This window comes from Sceloporus undulatus, chromosome 3 (assembly GCF_019175285.1).
Source record: "Sceloporus undulatus isolate JIND9_A2432 ecotype Alabama chromosome 3, SceUnd_v1.1, whole genome shotgun sequence".
In the NCBI taxonomy this organism is placed as follows: Eukaryota; Metazoa; Chordata; class Lepidosauria; order Squamata; family Phrynosomatidae; genus Sceloporus; species Sceloporus undulatus.
The window spans coordinates 71,886,825-71,902,941 of record NC_056524.1 but is presented as its reverse complement, the minus strand read 5'-3'; the positions used below and the strand labels follow the sequence as shown (position 1 = coordinate 71,902,941).

General features: G+C 39.4%; 1 protein-coding gene across 3 annotated transcripts in view; it reads right to left on the bottom strand.

Moving 5' to 3' along the window:
* The window catches only part of SLC37A1 (solute carrier family 37 member 1), a 44,186-nt gene extending 28,641 nt beyond the window's left edge, over window positions 1-15,545 (bottom strand). For 2 of the 3 annotated variants that reach the window (XM_042459575.1, XM_042459577.1), the window contains exons 1-6: window positions 15,111-15,545; window positions 10,409-10,586; window positions 8,345-8,426; window positions 6,203-6,317; window positions 4,485-4,563; window positions 2,628-2,763 (exon numbers count right to left, since the gene is read on the bottom strand). In XM_042459575.1, coding sequence (XP_042315509.1) covers window positions 2,628-2,763; window positions 4,485-4,563; window positions 6,203-6,317; window positions 8,345-8,426; window positions 10,409-10,464 — 468 coding nt within the window. In that variant the 5' untranslated portion in view covers window positions 10,465-10,586; window positions 15,111-15,545. Of the gene's footprint in view, window positions 1-2,627; window positions 2,764-4,484; window positions 4,564-6,202; window positions 6,318-8,344; window positions 8,427-10,408; window positions 10,587-13,412; window positions 13,467-15,110 lie in introns of all 3 variants that reach the window. The other variant, XM_042459576.1, reaches the window with a different exon arrangement.
* Between the last annotated feature and the right edge of the window lie 572 nt (window positions 15,546-16,117).

Genomic DNA, 16,117 nt, shown 5'->3' with positions numbered 1-16,117 from the left:
AGGGTGCCCTTTTGGCCACAGCTTTTCTGCACTCCTGTGGCGTGCGGCGCATGAACATCACACTGCTGGAATATCACAAAGCCAGTGCATGAGCAGGCGGGCAGGCAGGCAGTTTCATGGTGGCTTCCTGCTGGCTTGGGGGCATGCATTGTCTAAATAATATGCCCCCAAGGTGCCGGAAAGCCACCCCTTCAGGGCCGTCTGTTTCAGCCTTTAGTTGCTGTGGAATCCATATGATTCGTTCTGACTAGTGAGTTTCACTGTCATTCTGAATTTTACATCCAATTTATCAAAGGACAAATGATGATTAGCCAGATGGGATCTTTTGATTTTACAATATTATTGGAAACTAGTGTCCATCCCTTCTCCAATCTTGATGGTTTCTCTCTATTAAAAGTGATATTAAAATATATATGCACCAGAACTGATTAGCTTAATCAAACCCCAAGTTTATTTTTTCATTCAAGTTTAGAAATACATTATTTAACATTTTGGATTCCATACTGTTGCTGTTTTCTAACAACCAACTATAAAGATTTACTTAACAGGTCTCTGGGTGTGTGCCTTTAAGTTACCTGTCATCTTACGAAAATCCCGTTATTTTTCTTGGGTTGTCTGTATCAAGGAAGAGAAGGCATAAATACTTCCTTTATGAAGGAAGAGAAGGCCTAAATACCCCAAAAAACACCAGATCCAGTCTGTTCTTAAAAGCTATGCAGCATCAGCCTTGGTTAGTACCTGGATTGGAGACTGCCAACAAATACCAGGTGCTGTAGGCTATATTTTAGACGAAGAAAGTGGCCAAACCACCTCTGAGAATTGCTTACTTAAGAAGACCCTATGAGATTTAGGGGGTCACCATGCGTTGACAGGTGGCTTGAAGGCATGCGCATGCACACACATACATACACACTTATATAAGGAATATTCAGAGATGGTTTAACCATTGTCTTCTAAACCAAAGTTTTAGTTGATACTCAAATATCTCCTAGGGGAAAAGCTACAGTTCCAGAAGCTTAGAATAACAAGGAAGATGCAAGGCTGCTGTTGCAAGTGCTACTTTTTTGAACTATAAAAGGAAATACCTGAGGGTAGAAGGCTTAGATCATTGATCAAAACATGTGATTAGACTCAAAGTACCATATGCACAAACCAGCTTTGTTAATTGTTCAAAGGAAGTCTTGATTTCCTAACGTTAATATATTACACTGAAAGCAATTGCAAAGTTTAAAAGTACACTTTCAAAAAAACATTTTACTAAAAGGAAAACAAATATGTTAATATGAATCCTTTTATTAGTAAGTTAGAAAATTAAAGTAAGTTAGAACATTACTTGAATTTTGGTGGAAGAAACAGCAAAGTGTAACTCTTTGGCCTTATGATCAACTTTATCCAAGGCATACAATGCTATTTACTGTGATAAATTTGCTTCTTGAACAATATAGATTAATTTTGCATTGATTTATAATTTGAGATATTTAGCTAGTCTGTTGTTTCAATATGTTAAATACTATATGAGCCATTTTATCTAAACATGAGGTAAATCTGCACTGCAGCTATAGTACTTTGATAACAATTTACATTAATCTTATGGAATGCTGGAATTTGTAGTATGGTATGAACGAGAACCCGCATGGTGTAGTGGTTTGAGTGTTGGACTAGGACACTGGGAGACAAGGATTCAAAACCCTGCTTGGCCATGGAAACTTATCAGGTGCTCTTAGGAAAGTCACACTCTCTCAGTTTCAGAGTGATGCAATGGCAAAGCCTTTCTGAACAGATTCTGCCAAGAAAACCCCATGATAAGTTCATTTTATGGTCGCCATAAATAAAAAATAACTTGAAAGCACACAGCAACAAAAGAAAAATTCACATTCTATACTGCCCTTCCCTGAACTACAGCAGTAGTGCTCTTCCAAAACACATCCTGGACAACATTAAAATGCTTTTAGACATACAATCACAAGAAGGGAAGTACACTAACAGTTGCCTGTCATAAGGTGCCTATATTATTAACAGCATCAAGAGCCAGCATACCCTTCAATATCAGTGGAACACAGGTGTGTGTATCTAAGTGGACATGTCAGGGAGTCCTATCTGCACAGAGTCCTATTTGTTGGTTTCCTATTGGCATCTAGGTGGGTTGTGGTGAAGTTGAAACATCTTAGAATCATAGAGTCATAGAATCGTAGAGTTGGAAGAGACCACAAGGGCCATCCAGTCCAACCCCCCGCCATGCAGGAAATATCAATCAAAGCATTCCCGATAGATGGCCATCAAGTCTCTGCTTAAAAATCTCCAAAGAAGGAGACTCCATGACACTCTGAGGGAAGTGTGTTCCACTGTTGAACAGCCCTTACTGTCAGGAAGTTCCTCCTAATGTTGAGGTGAAATCTCTTTTCCTGTAGCTTGCATCCACTGTTCCGGGTCCTAGCTTGCTCCCTCCTCAATATGACATCCCTTCAAATGTTTAAACAGGGATATCTTGTTAGCTATTTCTTTAGGATGACCTAACATGACTCTCCTTATATGCTGAAGTGAATGTTCTTTCAGTTAGTTGCAGAAATACATTTTTTTTTGAGAATTCTAACGAACATAAAAAAAGAAAGAAAATCAGTGCTACATACCTGAGTGATGATGTAGAACCACAGATTATGTATATTATAGAAATATCCAAATCCAAACATTGCAGTGAAGAATCCACTGGCAAACATTCCTCCTGTGAGATAATATCGGATAGGCAATCGCTCTCCTATAATGCCACTTTGTATTTAGGCAAAAGAGACAAATTATTATGAACACATATTCAACAGAAGTTTATCTACATAACCTTTAAAATGTTAAGGTACACCATGAGAATTTATTTGACAAGTTATGATTAAAAACCATTAAAATCTGTGTTTCACTGATAAAACTGTAGCAGCATTATAAGATTCCATTTAAAGAACAGTTTCGAATGTTGCTTTTTTAAAAAACAAACAAACAGAACTGGCTTTTAGTACAACTACATTTTTAAATGTAGTCATGCACCCATCTTCCTCTTGAATTACCATACATCCCTTCACACACACTTTCGCTTCATTTCTCATCAACACGCATCCCATATACACATACTCATAGAATACATATCTACCTTCCCTTTCCTTACTTGTGTTTGCTACAAGAGGCATAGGGCTCCTCCTTGGTTGTTGTTTTTTCTTCCAGTAGCCAAATTACCTTTATGTTGTCCTAGACAATTTTGGGGCAATTCCAAATTGCTACCCTTGGATTTTTTTTAGAAAAAAAATCTAGACATATCAGGAAAAAAGTGTCCCTCACCTCCCAATTTTTTTAAAAAAAGTGAAAGCACTATACTGCATCAGTGAAATGGCACTTTTTCGCTATAAGATTATATTATTATTGTTGTTGTTGTGTGCCTCCAAGTCATTTTTGACTTATGGCAACCCTAAAGTGCACTTGTCATAGGGTTCTCTTGGCAAGTATCTTCAGAGGGGGTTTGCCACAGCCATCTACTGAAGCTAAGAGAGTGTTACTCACCCATGGTCACCCAGTACATCAGTGATTTATACAACATCATATTTGCAACATCAGTGGTTATATAGCAATTTATGATTTATGAAACTGAACATTTGGAAAAACTTAAAGTAACTATATATAGCGATATAAAATTATTAAATATACACTTATCCCTCCATATTTGCTAGGGTTAGGGGTACAAGACCCCCGTGAATATGGAAAACTGCAAATAACAAAAAACACCATGTTTTTACCTGAGAGGACACCTCTCTATGAATCTCTAGGTCCTCCAGTGAAACTCTGTGGTCACTGTCCGACAGACACTGACTATAGAACTGCACTGGAGGAGCTACAAATGTCTAGTGGAGTGTTCTCCCTAGGAATCTCCAAGTCTTTCAGTGCAACATTTAATTAAAGTTGACCATAGAGTTGAACTGGAGAACCTAGATATTCCTGGAGAGAACATATTATTCAAATCCGTGAATAATCAAATCCAGAAATATCAAAGTTGCAAATATGGAGGGATGAGTGTAATTATCACCTTTAAAACTTACAGCTATTTCTGCTATGTATTCCTTTTTTTTTTTTTTTTTTTTTTTTTTTTTTTTTTTTTGGGCTGCTAGGGCATACAAAGCTACTCTCCAGGTCACTTATATGTCCATATCCGCTAGGAGGTAAAAAAAAAACCCACTTCTAGTGGATTCTGACAAGGGCTAGTATCAATTAAAGGTGTCATTAATCACTCCCTAGGTTCACTATATAGTGGAAAAACAATATGTAGTGGACAAGGTCCTCTAATTCTGGGCATTCATATATGCATGTGCATTTCTTTATTGGGATGCCTCTGTGCCTCCCAACTCTATGACCCAGTAGATTTTTATGCTTGAGTGGGGAATCAAACCTTGATCTCCAGAGTTGAGAAAACCATAATATAGAATTTTAAAAAAATAAAATAAAATGGATTTTACCTCAAATACATTCCAACTGCATAAGCACAGAGGAATGAATAATCCAGGGCTCCCAACAACTGCTGGTAGTTGCTCTTATCTGTGAATACATGTTTTACAGTTGACATGATTAAGGCACAAATAGCCTTTCAAAATATTAATTATCTATTGAATATACAATATGTATTCATTTTTCCCTGTATGTATTTATTCTTTATGTAACTTCAAAGAGAGCTTCTATGAAATATATATATATATATATATATATATATATATACACACACACACACACACATCTCCTCCTTGGGCAAACTGTACATAATAAATTTATGTTTGTGTAGCATTTTGTTTGTGTAGCACCATACTGGCCTCACCCCTAACACATGACAGGGGCATCAAAATGGCAGCGCCCTGGACACACGGGCACTGCCATTTTGACGTGATGGATGCAGAGTCCGCACGTCCCGGCGTCATTGTGATGCCGCAAGTGGCACACTGCAGCGTCACAAATGCGCCGCAAGAAGAACCCGCTTTTTAAGGGTTCTTTTTGCTGCACGAGGGAGCTGCGCGGTTTGTCCGCTGTGGCTCCCTCGCACAGCAAAACAAGGTGCGGATAGACCGCTCTTTTTGGGTGGTCTGTATCTCGCCATAGTTTATTATTATGTTATGCTATGTTATGTCATGTTATACTGTATCATATTGATTTACATTTGTCTTCACATGTAATATTTAAAATCAGACCGAGTCTCACACTTGCCCTATCTGGCATTTTTGCATTCAAATGATTGTACAGGGTAGAAGAGAAGAGGGAGATCGGCTCCACCCTGTGGACCTAGATTTATAAGGAGAGTCATACATATAACCTCTGCCTGTACAATCTGGCTTTGAACATAAATGCCATTTACTATTTGTAACATAAATGAGTGTTGTTAATACATGCTGAACAGAGAAAATGAAACAAATGTGTAATTCAACTTTATCTCATTTTAATTGAGAAGACTGTAGGGCAGCAACAGCAATAAGTTAAGATAATACAGTCAATATGGGCTGTATATTCATGTTTCATATAAATAGATCACTGATTTAATCTCTCTGAAGCATTCCTTAAACAGAAAACCACACTTAACGTGTCCTAAGATCTGTTCCGAGTGAATTTCCTACCATTATAAATAATTAAGCATCTATAAGTATCAAAGGTATCAAAGTTTTATTACCACTTATGGCCAATGGCCTTTACATAAAACAACAATACATACAATATACATAAAAATACATACACAATTCAAACATGTCTTATTTGTACTATAAGTATCTTGGAGCAGAACAACAGAATAAAATATTGCAATGTCCCACTATAGCAGGGGTAGAAATGCTAAACCCTGAGGGGTGTGTGTAGCCCTTGGGACCACTAAGTGTGGCCCCAGAGTTCCCAGACTCCCCCAAGTGTTTACAAAAATTTAGATGAATTTTCAGATTTTATTTTGCCTGAAAATCAGCCAGAAACCTACCCAAACTGCCCACAAGTACAGTGGTTTTTGCCCTTATATTGGTTAAAATGGCAGCTGAAAGTGACATCATGTCACATTTGGTGCACCAAAGCATGTCAGTGTTGCTTCCTGGGCAGGTATGTGGAAAAAAAGGCCCCCACCCCTTCCACAGTTGCCCAACTGTTTTATAGCATCTCTTCCAATCATTTATATTATCTCATCTAAAAAGTAAGTAAAATAACTACTACTCACCAAATGGTTCCCAACCACAGCGAGACTCATTAGGTAACTTTTTAAAAGGACGTATACGGAGGGCATATTCAGCACCAATAGCTTGTGGAATAATACAGTGCTTATGCAGTTCTCCCTAAATTAGATTTTTTTGGGGGGGGGGGGGGAGGAGGGAGAGAGCCAGCAAAACACTTCACTTCAAAGAAACAAATGAACTATTTTTTTTTCTTTAGCAAGTATATCTTGCTTTTCATGTACTATGTTAGTCAGTGTGCTTCCTTTCAGCTTTAAAAAAGTTTTCAATGATATCTTCAGTTTAAGCCTCACATGTACACACACTGATATATGCACATACTGACACACCAGTATTTGTTTAAGACATTGCAAATTTCCATAAGACCTCATCTGTTTTTAGACACAAGTAATAAAAGAGTAGACTGGGCAGACTATTACATTTCACCCTGTGACAGCTCTTCTTACAATGGATTAGGAATTGCACAAAGAGTGAAGAGAAGGTAGGAAATTGATTGTTTAGGTCTAAACCCAGAGCTGGGCAGCACATGGGCCAAAGGCTACATACATGCAGCTTTTCAAGGTCTTTGAAAGGGGCCCTGCCTCTGAAGTTGATTCTGTGTTGCCAAAATGCAGCCGTACCACATTACAGAGAAGGGTGTTTTGCACTAAAACAAGGTGTGCTGATACCATGTTTTAAAGGTGAATCACACTTTCTGGAGGCTTCCAGGAACATACTTTGTTTTTAAAACAAGGTTCCCAAACTCAGACTGTGGTATGAAAATGCACTTCACACAAATCACAAATAGGATTCCCCTCATTTCCAGCTGCAATCACATCATCAAATTTCACTGCCACCACTGGCTAGAGCTCCCCATTTAGTGAGGAAGGGTTCAAAGCTAGCTGCCAGATCTGTCAAACTTCCCCATCCACCTTGCATAACAGTCCATGTGAATTTCAAATAGATCTGCTGGATCTATTTAAAGGTGTAATGTTTCCCTATGATGCATAAGATATCCTGTATTTCCAGAAAAGTGCAATGTCTGAATACAGACAGTGATTTTAAATGTGCCATTTGCTACTAATGACATATACTAGTAATGGCCAAAACTACACTTAAAACAAAACAAAACCCATATGCTGTCTTTTGTTTTGGAACAGAGAAATGTGCATAATACATTATAATTTTTCTCTTGTCTAATCCAAATGAAAGTAGGTGGTCAATTAAACAGAACTCAATCTGGCTTAAATTACTTAAAACCAAGTTGTGCCATTAATTTCAATGGCAACCAACCACATCAATTTAAAGATTAATTGGGATCAGTATTTTCAGCTGTTATAGTGATCCTGTATTATTTCATTATTAAAAATAATGAAATGTGGGGACAAAAGATTTTTAATTAGGTAATCTAAAATGAGTAGCTGAATAGATAAAGGGAAAGGATATACATTAGATCCCAATGGTTGAAACTGTGGCCTAAATAGATCATTGCAGTCTTAGTGGTAGCTTGATGACATGCCTGAAATATAAGATTTGGTGGCAAAATTTTGAGACTGTTACAGTCTTTAATCCTTAAATTTTAATGTACTAATCTTTCATGAATGACATTTTAATTTACCTTTGTAAATATCATATTTATATAGATATTTCTGCAGTATGAAAATATTTTGATGAGGTATACAACTCTGAAACTCTTGGTAGAATTTTACTCATATATATTGGTTCATCAAAAACACTTTTATGTAATTTTATTATTGTAGGGCAGATACATTTTTTATTGCTACATTGCATTTGAATATATTTAAACTTGACATTCAGTATCTTACGACTTCTGCCTAGAAGATTTACTCTCCAGTGTATCAGTGTTTGTGCTTCATGGAGTGATTCTAGATTCCTGGAAAATCACTTTTCTAAAATACTGTTTGACTTCTACTAAAGCTAGATTCAATAGTTTACCTTTTACCTTTATGCCTATTTAAAGGTCACCCTTACACTAATTCTTGTTTGTTTGTTTGTCTGGGCTAATGGCTGCATAATGAAGATAGAGTAATCAATGATGTAAAAGCTTTCTAATACTATAATACTTTAAAAAATGTACTTCCTTGTTTGACATCAGCAGGATGTTAGCAATATATTTCCTTGTTACTTACCTTAACTATGCTGATTGGTTTTCTTGATAAGTGGAAACTAACATAGAGCATAAAAGTCAGGACAAATGTAAAAGATCTGTACCTGTAACAGAACAAACATTCCATGATTCACAACTGTTTTGTTTGCTTTCAGTCATTTTAGGGTTTTTCCCTCCCCCCTCCCCCATTACATCCGTTTCCTCTTACTTATTTTATTCCATACAGATGCTGATACTAATCAAACAAGAGTAAAAAATAATCTCTGATTTTATTGCACAATGCTTAAAATGCTCTATGAAGGAAAAGCTTATAGAAATGAACTGCTAAGAGGAAAGAGCTTTGGTGTCATTTTAGTAATTAAGAAGTGCCCTTCAAAATTGCCACATTGGCATAAAATCCCGCAGTTGAGGCAATAATGCTCAGGAAAACTGCAAGCCCAATTGTGATAAATTGTAAAAACTGTATGACGGTCACCAATCCTGTTTGACAAGTTAAGACAGTCGAAACAAATTGCTAACAATTGATCCAGAACCCGTGGGCCATGGAATATCCAGAACAGAGGTGGAATGGATAACATTTCTTTTCTGTAGCTGTCTTGCAAAATAACGGGATATAAAGATCATTACCTGCCACTTCACGAAAAAGCTTCTCCGGCAGATTTGTTCACATGAAAGCAGTTAAACACATGAGAACAGGCAGAGGCACCACTAGGGTTGGTGTCACTGGTGTTGTAACTTATGGTGTCTCCCCACCCCCATTGACTTCCTCTCATACCTCAGCATACAGAATCCTTTGTAATGTTTTTTGTACTAATGTTATTCATAAATCATAATTCCCTCATATCACTGTCCTAAACAACAAGCAAAACTAAAATTATACCTGTACATAGTTTCCTGTGGTTAAAGTGAACATTTGGTAAGTTGTGATGTTTTTAAATAAATTTTTAAAAGAATAATTAATTAAATAAAGGGGCAAAAACCGACCAGCAGTAAGAGCTGGCTTCGGGGTGGTGTGGGGGCGTGGTTTATGCACAGCATATGCCCCAATGTCGCCCCCCAAGCCAGTGTCATGCTGCCAAGCTGACCACACAGGAGGGGGCATCACGGCGTTTCTGCAGCACAGAGTTTACATACGCCACACAGCAGATATGCTGAAAAGCCACGGTGGCGGCAGCAAAGGCACCTTTCTCCCAGCTCAAAAAGGAGTAGCTTTCTGCCACTTCTCTTTGAGCCAGGAAAAACCAGATCAGAGGCCATGGTGTACGATTGCTGCAGTCCCGATCTGGTGATCAAAGGGATGTCCAAGAGCTGCTCTTTCGGGCTGTCTGTTTTGTCCCTTAGTTTTAAAAATTTTTAAATTAAAATGTTAGTTTTTTTAAAAAATTGAGGGCTCGCTTTTCTTCTCCCACTGAGCCTCACTCACTTACACCATCTCTTCAGTATTTTAAAGGTATGTAGGTAAACATCACAGCCCATTTCTGCCAAAAGACAGATGCTTGGGGAACAGTGGTGTCACCCCGTTAGCGTGACACCTGGTGCAGTCCACATAGCCCACACCTCCTAGTGATACCACTGAGAATAGGGCAATCCACCACCACCCCAAATTTGTTTAGCAATCCCAATACCAAATATGCCTCTTCTCAATAGATGTGGGGGAGCTCTATACATTAAATTTGTGGCTCATGCCCTATATCCCATTGTAATTGTATAGGTGAATCAGAAAGAAATTTTTTTTTCAATCTTATACTTCATAAATTTGTGTAAAGAAGGGGCTTCATTGTCCAAACACAGTATAGATCTAGTGTTTCCTGACTTTTGTTAACAAAATCTATAGCCTAAGGCAAGACCAAGTTTAAAAATACACATTTAAACAACACACCTCACTGTGTTCCATATTTGAATATATTTGTTTAAATAACTGGTTTAGAAGAAGTCAAAGCATACAAAAATTTCCTTCTCTAGTACAGTAATAGACCAAGGACAAGGAACATGGGAGCAGCCCTCCAGAGGCTTTACTGATGAACTTACTTACAAAAACATCCAAAAACCTACACTTTCCCCACCCCTGCAATAGACTATAACTTACCATTGGTCTCTTGTAAATGAAGTGATCAAACGAATCCCAGGTGGAAGCTTAGCCATTTACTTAGGAAACAATTTCAGATGTCAATAATTTAAGTGCTTCAGATATTTGTTCCAAGGTTTCAGTAAAACAAAATTTAAACTTCCTCCTTGATGATATCTTCCGTCCTTGAGTGGCATATCTTTTAAAAGGAGTATTTAAACATTAAGAATCATGAAGTGACAATACTGTATTTTTCACTGGCATCAGTTACATCAGTAAGGAGAACGTTACATTCTTAAATAGGAAGTAGAAATGTTAATACAAATATACAAATCCCTAGATAATGAAGTCTCTCTTAAGTCTTACCATTAAAAGCTAATATGGGAAAGAAAACAAGGACCAAGAACACATACTTTGAAAGAGATATTTTTCAAATCATTGTCTGGTTTTATTTTAAATATTAAATGGTAAAGCAACTTACAGGCATTCAGCCAGTACTATCTATTGGCTACTTGATAAAACCAGGAGAAAAGTGCCAAAGGTGGAATCCTCCTGTGGAAACAGGCCCCAGTTTTCCAAGCAATGTGTATGCCCAAATCCACACAACCTGTGCTTCCTCATGTTCGGTACTGGGTCTCCATAACCTCACCTTTTGAACCAATATTTGTTTGCTACAAAGTGCCATAACCCTTCTAAAGTGCTGTAACCCTTCCCAAGATCTAAACATATCCCGTAGGTTTATATACACCATAGGTTGCATTATTTTAAAACCCTCCCACACAACACCTAAGTGTACTGAAGGTTATACTGTTACCTTTGTTATAAAATATGTGCTTTCAGATTGTTTGTTTTTTCTGTATTTCGGCAGCTACAGTAAGCCATAATGTGCTGCAGATTTTAACATGGAATAATAATAAGAGGGGACAGAGAACACTGTGGGGGTTTGCTTCATTTCTAAATACACCTGTTCTGATATGAACTCTGTACCCATATCACTGACGAACCAAAATAAAATCAGTGAGTTTGGGTTTCTCAGCACAGAGATGGATGAAAAGAAAACTTTTGTCAGATGAATGTTTTCCCATTTTTAGATGGTAAAGACATGCGAAACTTGACAGAAAAGAAGTGCTACCACCAAATTTGGAAAAGTGTGAAAACACAGCACAGCTTCTGTTGTGAGTTTTCTCTAAGTCTGGGTGTGTCCACACTGCAGAATTAAAGCAGTCTGATACCACTTCAACTGTCATAACTCTATCCTACAGAATCCTGGGATTTTCAGTTAGGCAAAGTATTCAGCCTGCTCTGTTAGAGAGCTCTAGTGCCTCACTAAACTACAAATCTTAGGATTCTGTAAGACAGTCATTTGTTTATTTACTTTATGTATGTGCTGCCTTGCTCCCAAAGATGGCTTCCAAAAACAGCAGCAAATGAAAAATGTTTACAACAGAAAAAATAAAATTTCCACACTGAACACTTTAAAATCAAATGAAAACCCATAGAGAAGTTAAAATAAAACACACAAACAAATAAAACCTTTCCCTGCTTTAACCATTAAAAGCCTGCTTAAACACAAATGCCTTAGCCTGCTGGTGAAAGGAAAAGAGGCAGGAGGCCAATCTGTCCTCCTGCAGAAGAAAGTTCTCACTAAGTGAGCCTTTGATGGTGGGTGGGACCCAGAGAAGCCTTCCCCTGAAAATATTATCATCCTTGAAGTTTCAGACTATCTTGTACATAGTTTGGCCCTAAACCATACAGAGCTTTATAGGTCATGTGTGCCCGGAAATGAACTAGTAGCTGATAAAGCTATTTCAACCAGGGCGTTATATGCTCCCTGTAACTGGCATTGGTCATCATTTTGGCTGCCACGTTATGAATCTGCTTCAGTTTCTGAATACTGTAATTTCCAAAGGCAGCCCCACGTAGAGTGCGTTACAGTAGTCCAAACAGGATACAATGAAGGCATTTATCACCAAACCCTAATCTGATGTCTCAAGGAATGGGCGCAGCTGACATACTAGCTTTATCTGTGCAAACTGGCCCCATTCACACTACGGAAATAAATTGATGTGGAACCCGTTTATTTCTGTGAAGTGCACTTTTGCCCCGACTGCACTCGGTGCAGTTTGTGTGTTTGTGGTGGTGGTGGCTAAAAAGCTCACTTAAACTGCTGTGTTTGCCACCAGACCCCTTAGCAGTTTTTTTTAAAAGAGCCACAAAGATTTGCATCTTCAGTAGTGTGATCACGCTACCTGATGGATTTGGATCATGTTACATCGTTCCCGGAAATGGAGGCGTCTCCATTTTAAATTGATACGGTGGCAAATGTCAAAAGCACTAGGATTAAAATGGCATGGAGAGATTCGATTGCGGTAAACATAGTGGGAAAACTGAACCGATTCTGAATTGGCATAGATGTGTGAATCTCTTCATTCAAAAAAGTAAGCGTGAATGACCACAACTGAAACCTGGCCATCCAGGCTCAAAGATGAGTCCAGGTGAACATCCAAACTGCGAACCTGAGATTTCAGGGGGAGTGTAATTCCATCAAGCACAGCCAGAGTCCCTATTCCCTAATCTTGTCTTTTGATTGACCAGAAGCACTTCTGTCTTGCCCTGATTAACTTTCAATTGATTTGCCCTGATCCGGTCCATTACTGGCAAAAGGTATTGGTTGAGTACAGAGACAGCTTCCTTGGAATCAGATGGAAAAGAGAGATGGAATTGAGTGTCATCCGCATACTGGTGACACTGCACCCTAAAACTCTGACTGGCTTCTCCCACCAGTTTCATGTACATATTGAATAACATGGGGGACCCCACAGACCAGTGGCCAGGGAGTCGAACAGGAGTCCCCCAACACCATCTTCTGAGTTTGCCCCTCCAAGAAAAACCAGACCCACTGCACACTAATGCTCCCAAGCCCCATTCCAAAGAGGCAACCAGAAGGATACCATGGCTGATGGTATCAAAAGCCACCGAGAAGTCCAGCAGGACCAACAGGGACATGGTCTCCCTGTTCAGTTACCTGCATAGATCATTCTTCAAGGCGACCAAAGCAGTCTCCATCCCATAACCAGGCCTGAAAACAGATTGAAAAGGATGTAGATAATCTGTCTCATCCAGAAACCCCTGAGCTGGGAGGCCAGCACATGCTCCAGATTAAGGATTTACAGTGCAACCCTATAGATGCCTTCCCAAAAGATAATCCCAGTCCCTGAAGCGAGGAATGCTCTCAGTGGTGGACTGCACCTTTGGAGACTAAAGCAGGGTTAAATGGTATCAGAATGCGCCCTAAGGGCATAGTGACCAGGCATTCTCCTTTTTCAGGACATGTCCTCTTTCTGTCCAGGAGCAATTCCAACATGTCCTCCACTTTGAGCATGGCGAAGAAGGATGTATATTTATATGAGTGTTTTTAGCTTTTATTTGGTCACGTGCTACATTTTTCTTGAATGTTCCACATTTTGCAGTGTATTGTCCTCCTTTGTGGTTGGCACATCTGCTCATCCTGCTTCAGGGAGCCAGCGTTGTGCAATGGTTTGAGCACTAGAATATGGCTCTGGAGAACAGGGTTCGAATCCATTGTAAACCAGCCTGGGCTTGGTGACCAGCTGTCCCAACCACAAAGGAGGGCAAAGCACCACAAAATGTAGGGCATTCAAGGAAAATATAGGACATGACAAAATGAAAAGGTAAAAACACTCATACCAGGGTTAATTCATGCTTCTTAGTAACGCTCACAATGGAGGACATTTTGAGACTCCTCCTGGGCAGAAGGTTGAAATGTGGGACAGGTCCTGGAAAAGGAGGACGCGCCTTTGGGCAAGTCACACTCTCTCAGCCTCAGAGATGGATGGCCATGTCAAACCCCCTCTGAACAAATCTTGCCAAAAAACCCAAACAAAAAGCCCATGAGCCTTAGTCTCGCCGTAAGACTTGAAGGGACACACGCACGAAAAGCAACAAATGTGCTCTAAATTACAATGAGATAAAGTAATGCTGAGGAAAAGTAAATCACACAAGCCAGCTTCTCCCTCGCCACTCCTTCCATTTGTCTGCCTTAAAGTCATTTTTGACTTATGGAGGGTCTAAGGTGACCCTATCATGGGTTTTCCTTGCCAAGATTTCTTCAGAAGGGGCTTGCCATGGTGCTTCCCCTGAAGCTGAGAGAGTGTGACTTGGCTATTATGTGCCTTAAAGTCATTTTGAATTGGTTTGTTAACACATAAAATCACAGCACACATCTATCACACACACTTCCCATTTATAGATGCCTGGCCAATTAACATACTATAACAGTTGTGTCTTCCTCTGCATCCCCTGATAGTCTAAACCCATCACAGACTCCCATTTGTTTTCTTCCCTTTGTTTCCCCTGAGGCTGAGAGAGTGTGACTTGGCTAAGGAGTCATTATTATGGGCCTTAAAGTCATTATTATTATTATTATTGTGTGCCCTGAAGCCATTTCAGACTCCTGGCGACCCTCTCATGGGGCTTCCTTCAGAGGGGGATTGCCACTGCCTTGCCCTGAGGCTGAGAGAGTGTGCCTCCAGCATGGCCACCGTGGGTTCCCATGGCCCAGCCAGGATTCGAACCCGGGGCCCCAGAGTGTGGGAGCCTAACACTCAGCTAACCAGGCTGCCCCTGTTCTGTTGCCCCTGAAATGGAGGCTCCCTTGCTCTGCCCCCTCCAGAGCGCCCCCGATCTCAGGAAAGAGGCCTACCTGAGGCAGGCGCAGAGGAGCCCAGAGCAGAGCCACGGTCCCCGGCCACAGAGACGCCCAGGGAGGCCACTTCCTGGAGGAGCCGAGGAGGCCCGCTTTCATTCAGGCCGAGCCAGGCTTTGAAGAGCTGCGCCTCCAGACCTGGCTCTTGGAGGAAAAGGAGCGCCTCCGAGGCAGGGCTGAGATAAGGGAAAGAAGAGAAGGAGGAGGAGGAGGCTCAGGAGAGAGAGAGAGTTCCCCTGCCCTAGTCTCTACCTAAGGCCCCAGGGAAGGAGAGAAGGAGGCCTCTGCTCCTGTCGTGGAAAAGAGAAACACAAACACAGATACCTGAATAACAAGGAAGACAGGGACAACCACATTAATAAGAAGAATAAGAAGAAGAAGAATGATATTAATTATACTCACCTCCCATGAAGGACCTCCTCTGAAGAAATACCAACCAGATTAATTACAATAATAATATTAATTATACTCACCTCCAATGAAGGACCTCCTCTGAAGAAATAGAAACCAGATTAATTACAATAATAATAACATGAATTATACTCACCTCCAATGAAGGATCTGTCCTGAAGAAATAGCAACCAGATTAACTCTAATAATAATAATATTAACCATTCTAACCTCCAATGAAGGTCCTGCTCTAAAGAAATAGCAACCAGATTAATTCTATTAATAATAATATTAATTATACTCACCACCAATGAAGGACCTGCTCTGAAGAAATAACGATCAGATTAATTCTAATAATAATAATAATATTAATTATACTCACCTCCAATGAAGGACCTGCTTTGAAGAAATAGCTATCAGATTAATAATAATAATAATAATAATAATAATACTTATACACACCTCCAATGAAGGACCTGCTCTGAAGAAATAGCGATCAGATTAATTATAATAATAATAATATTAACCATACTCACCTCCCATGAAGGACCTGCTCTGAAGAAATAGCGATCAGATTAATTATAATAATAATAATATTAACCATACTCACCTCC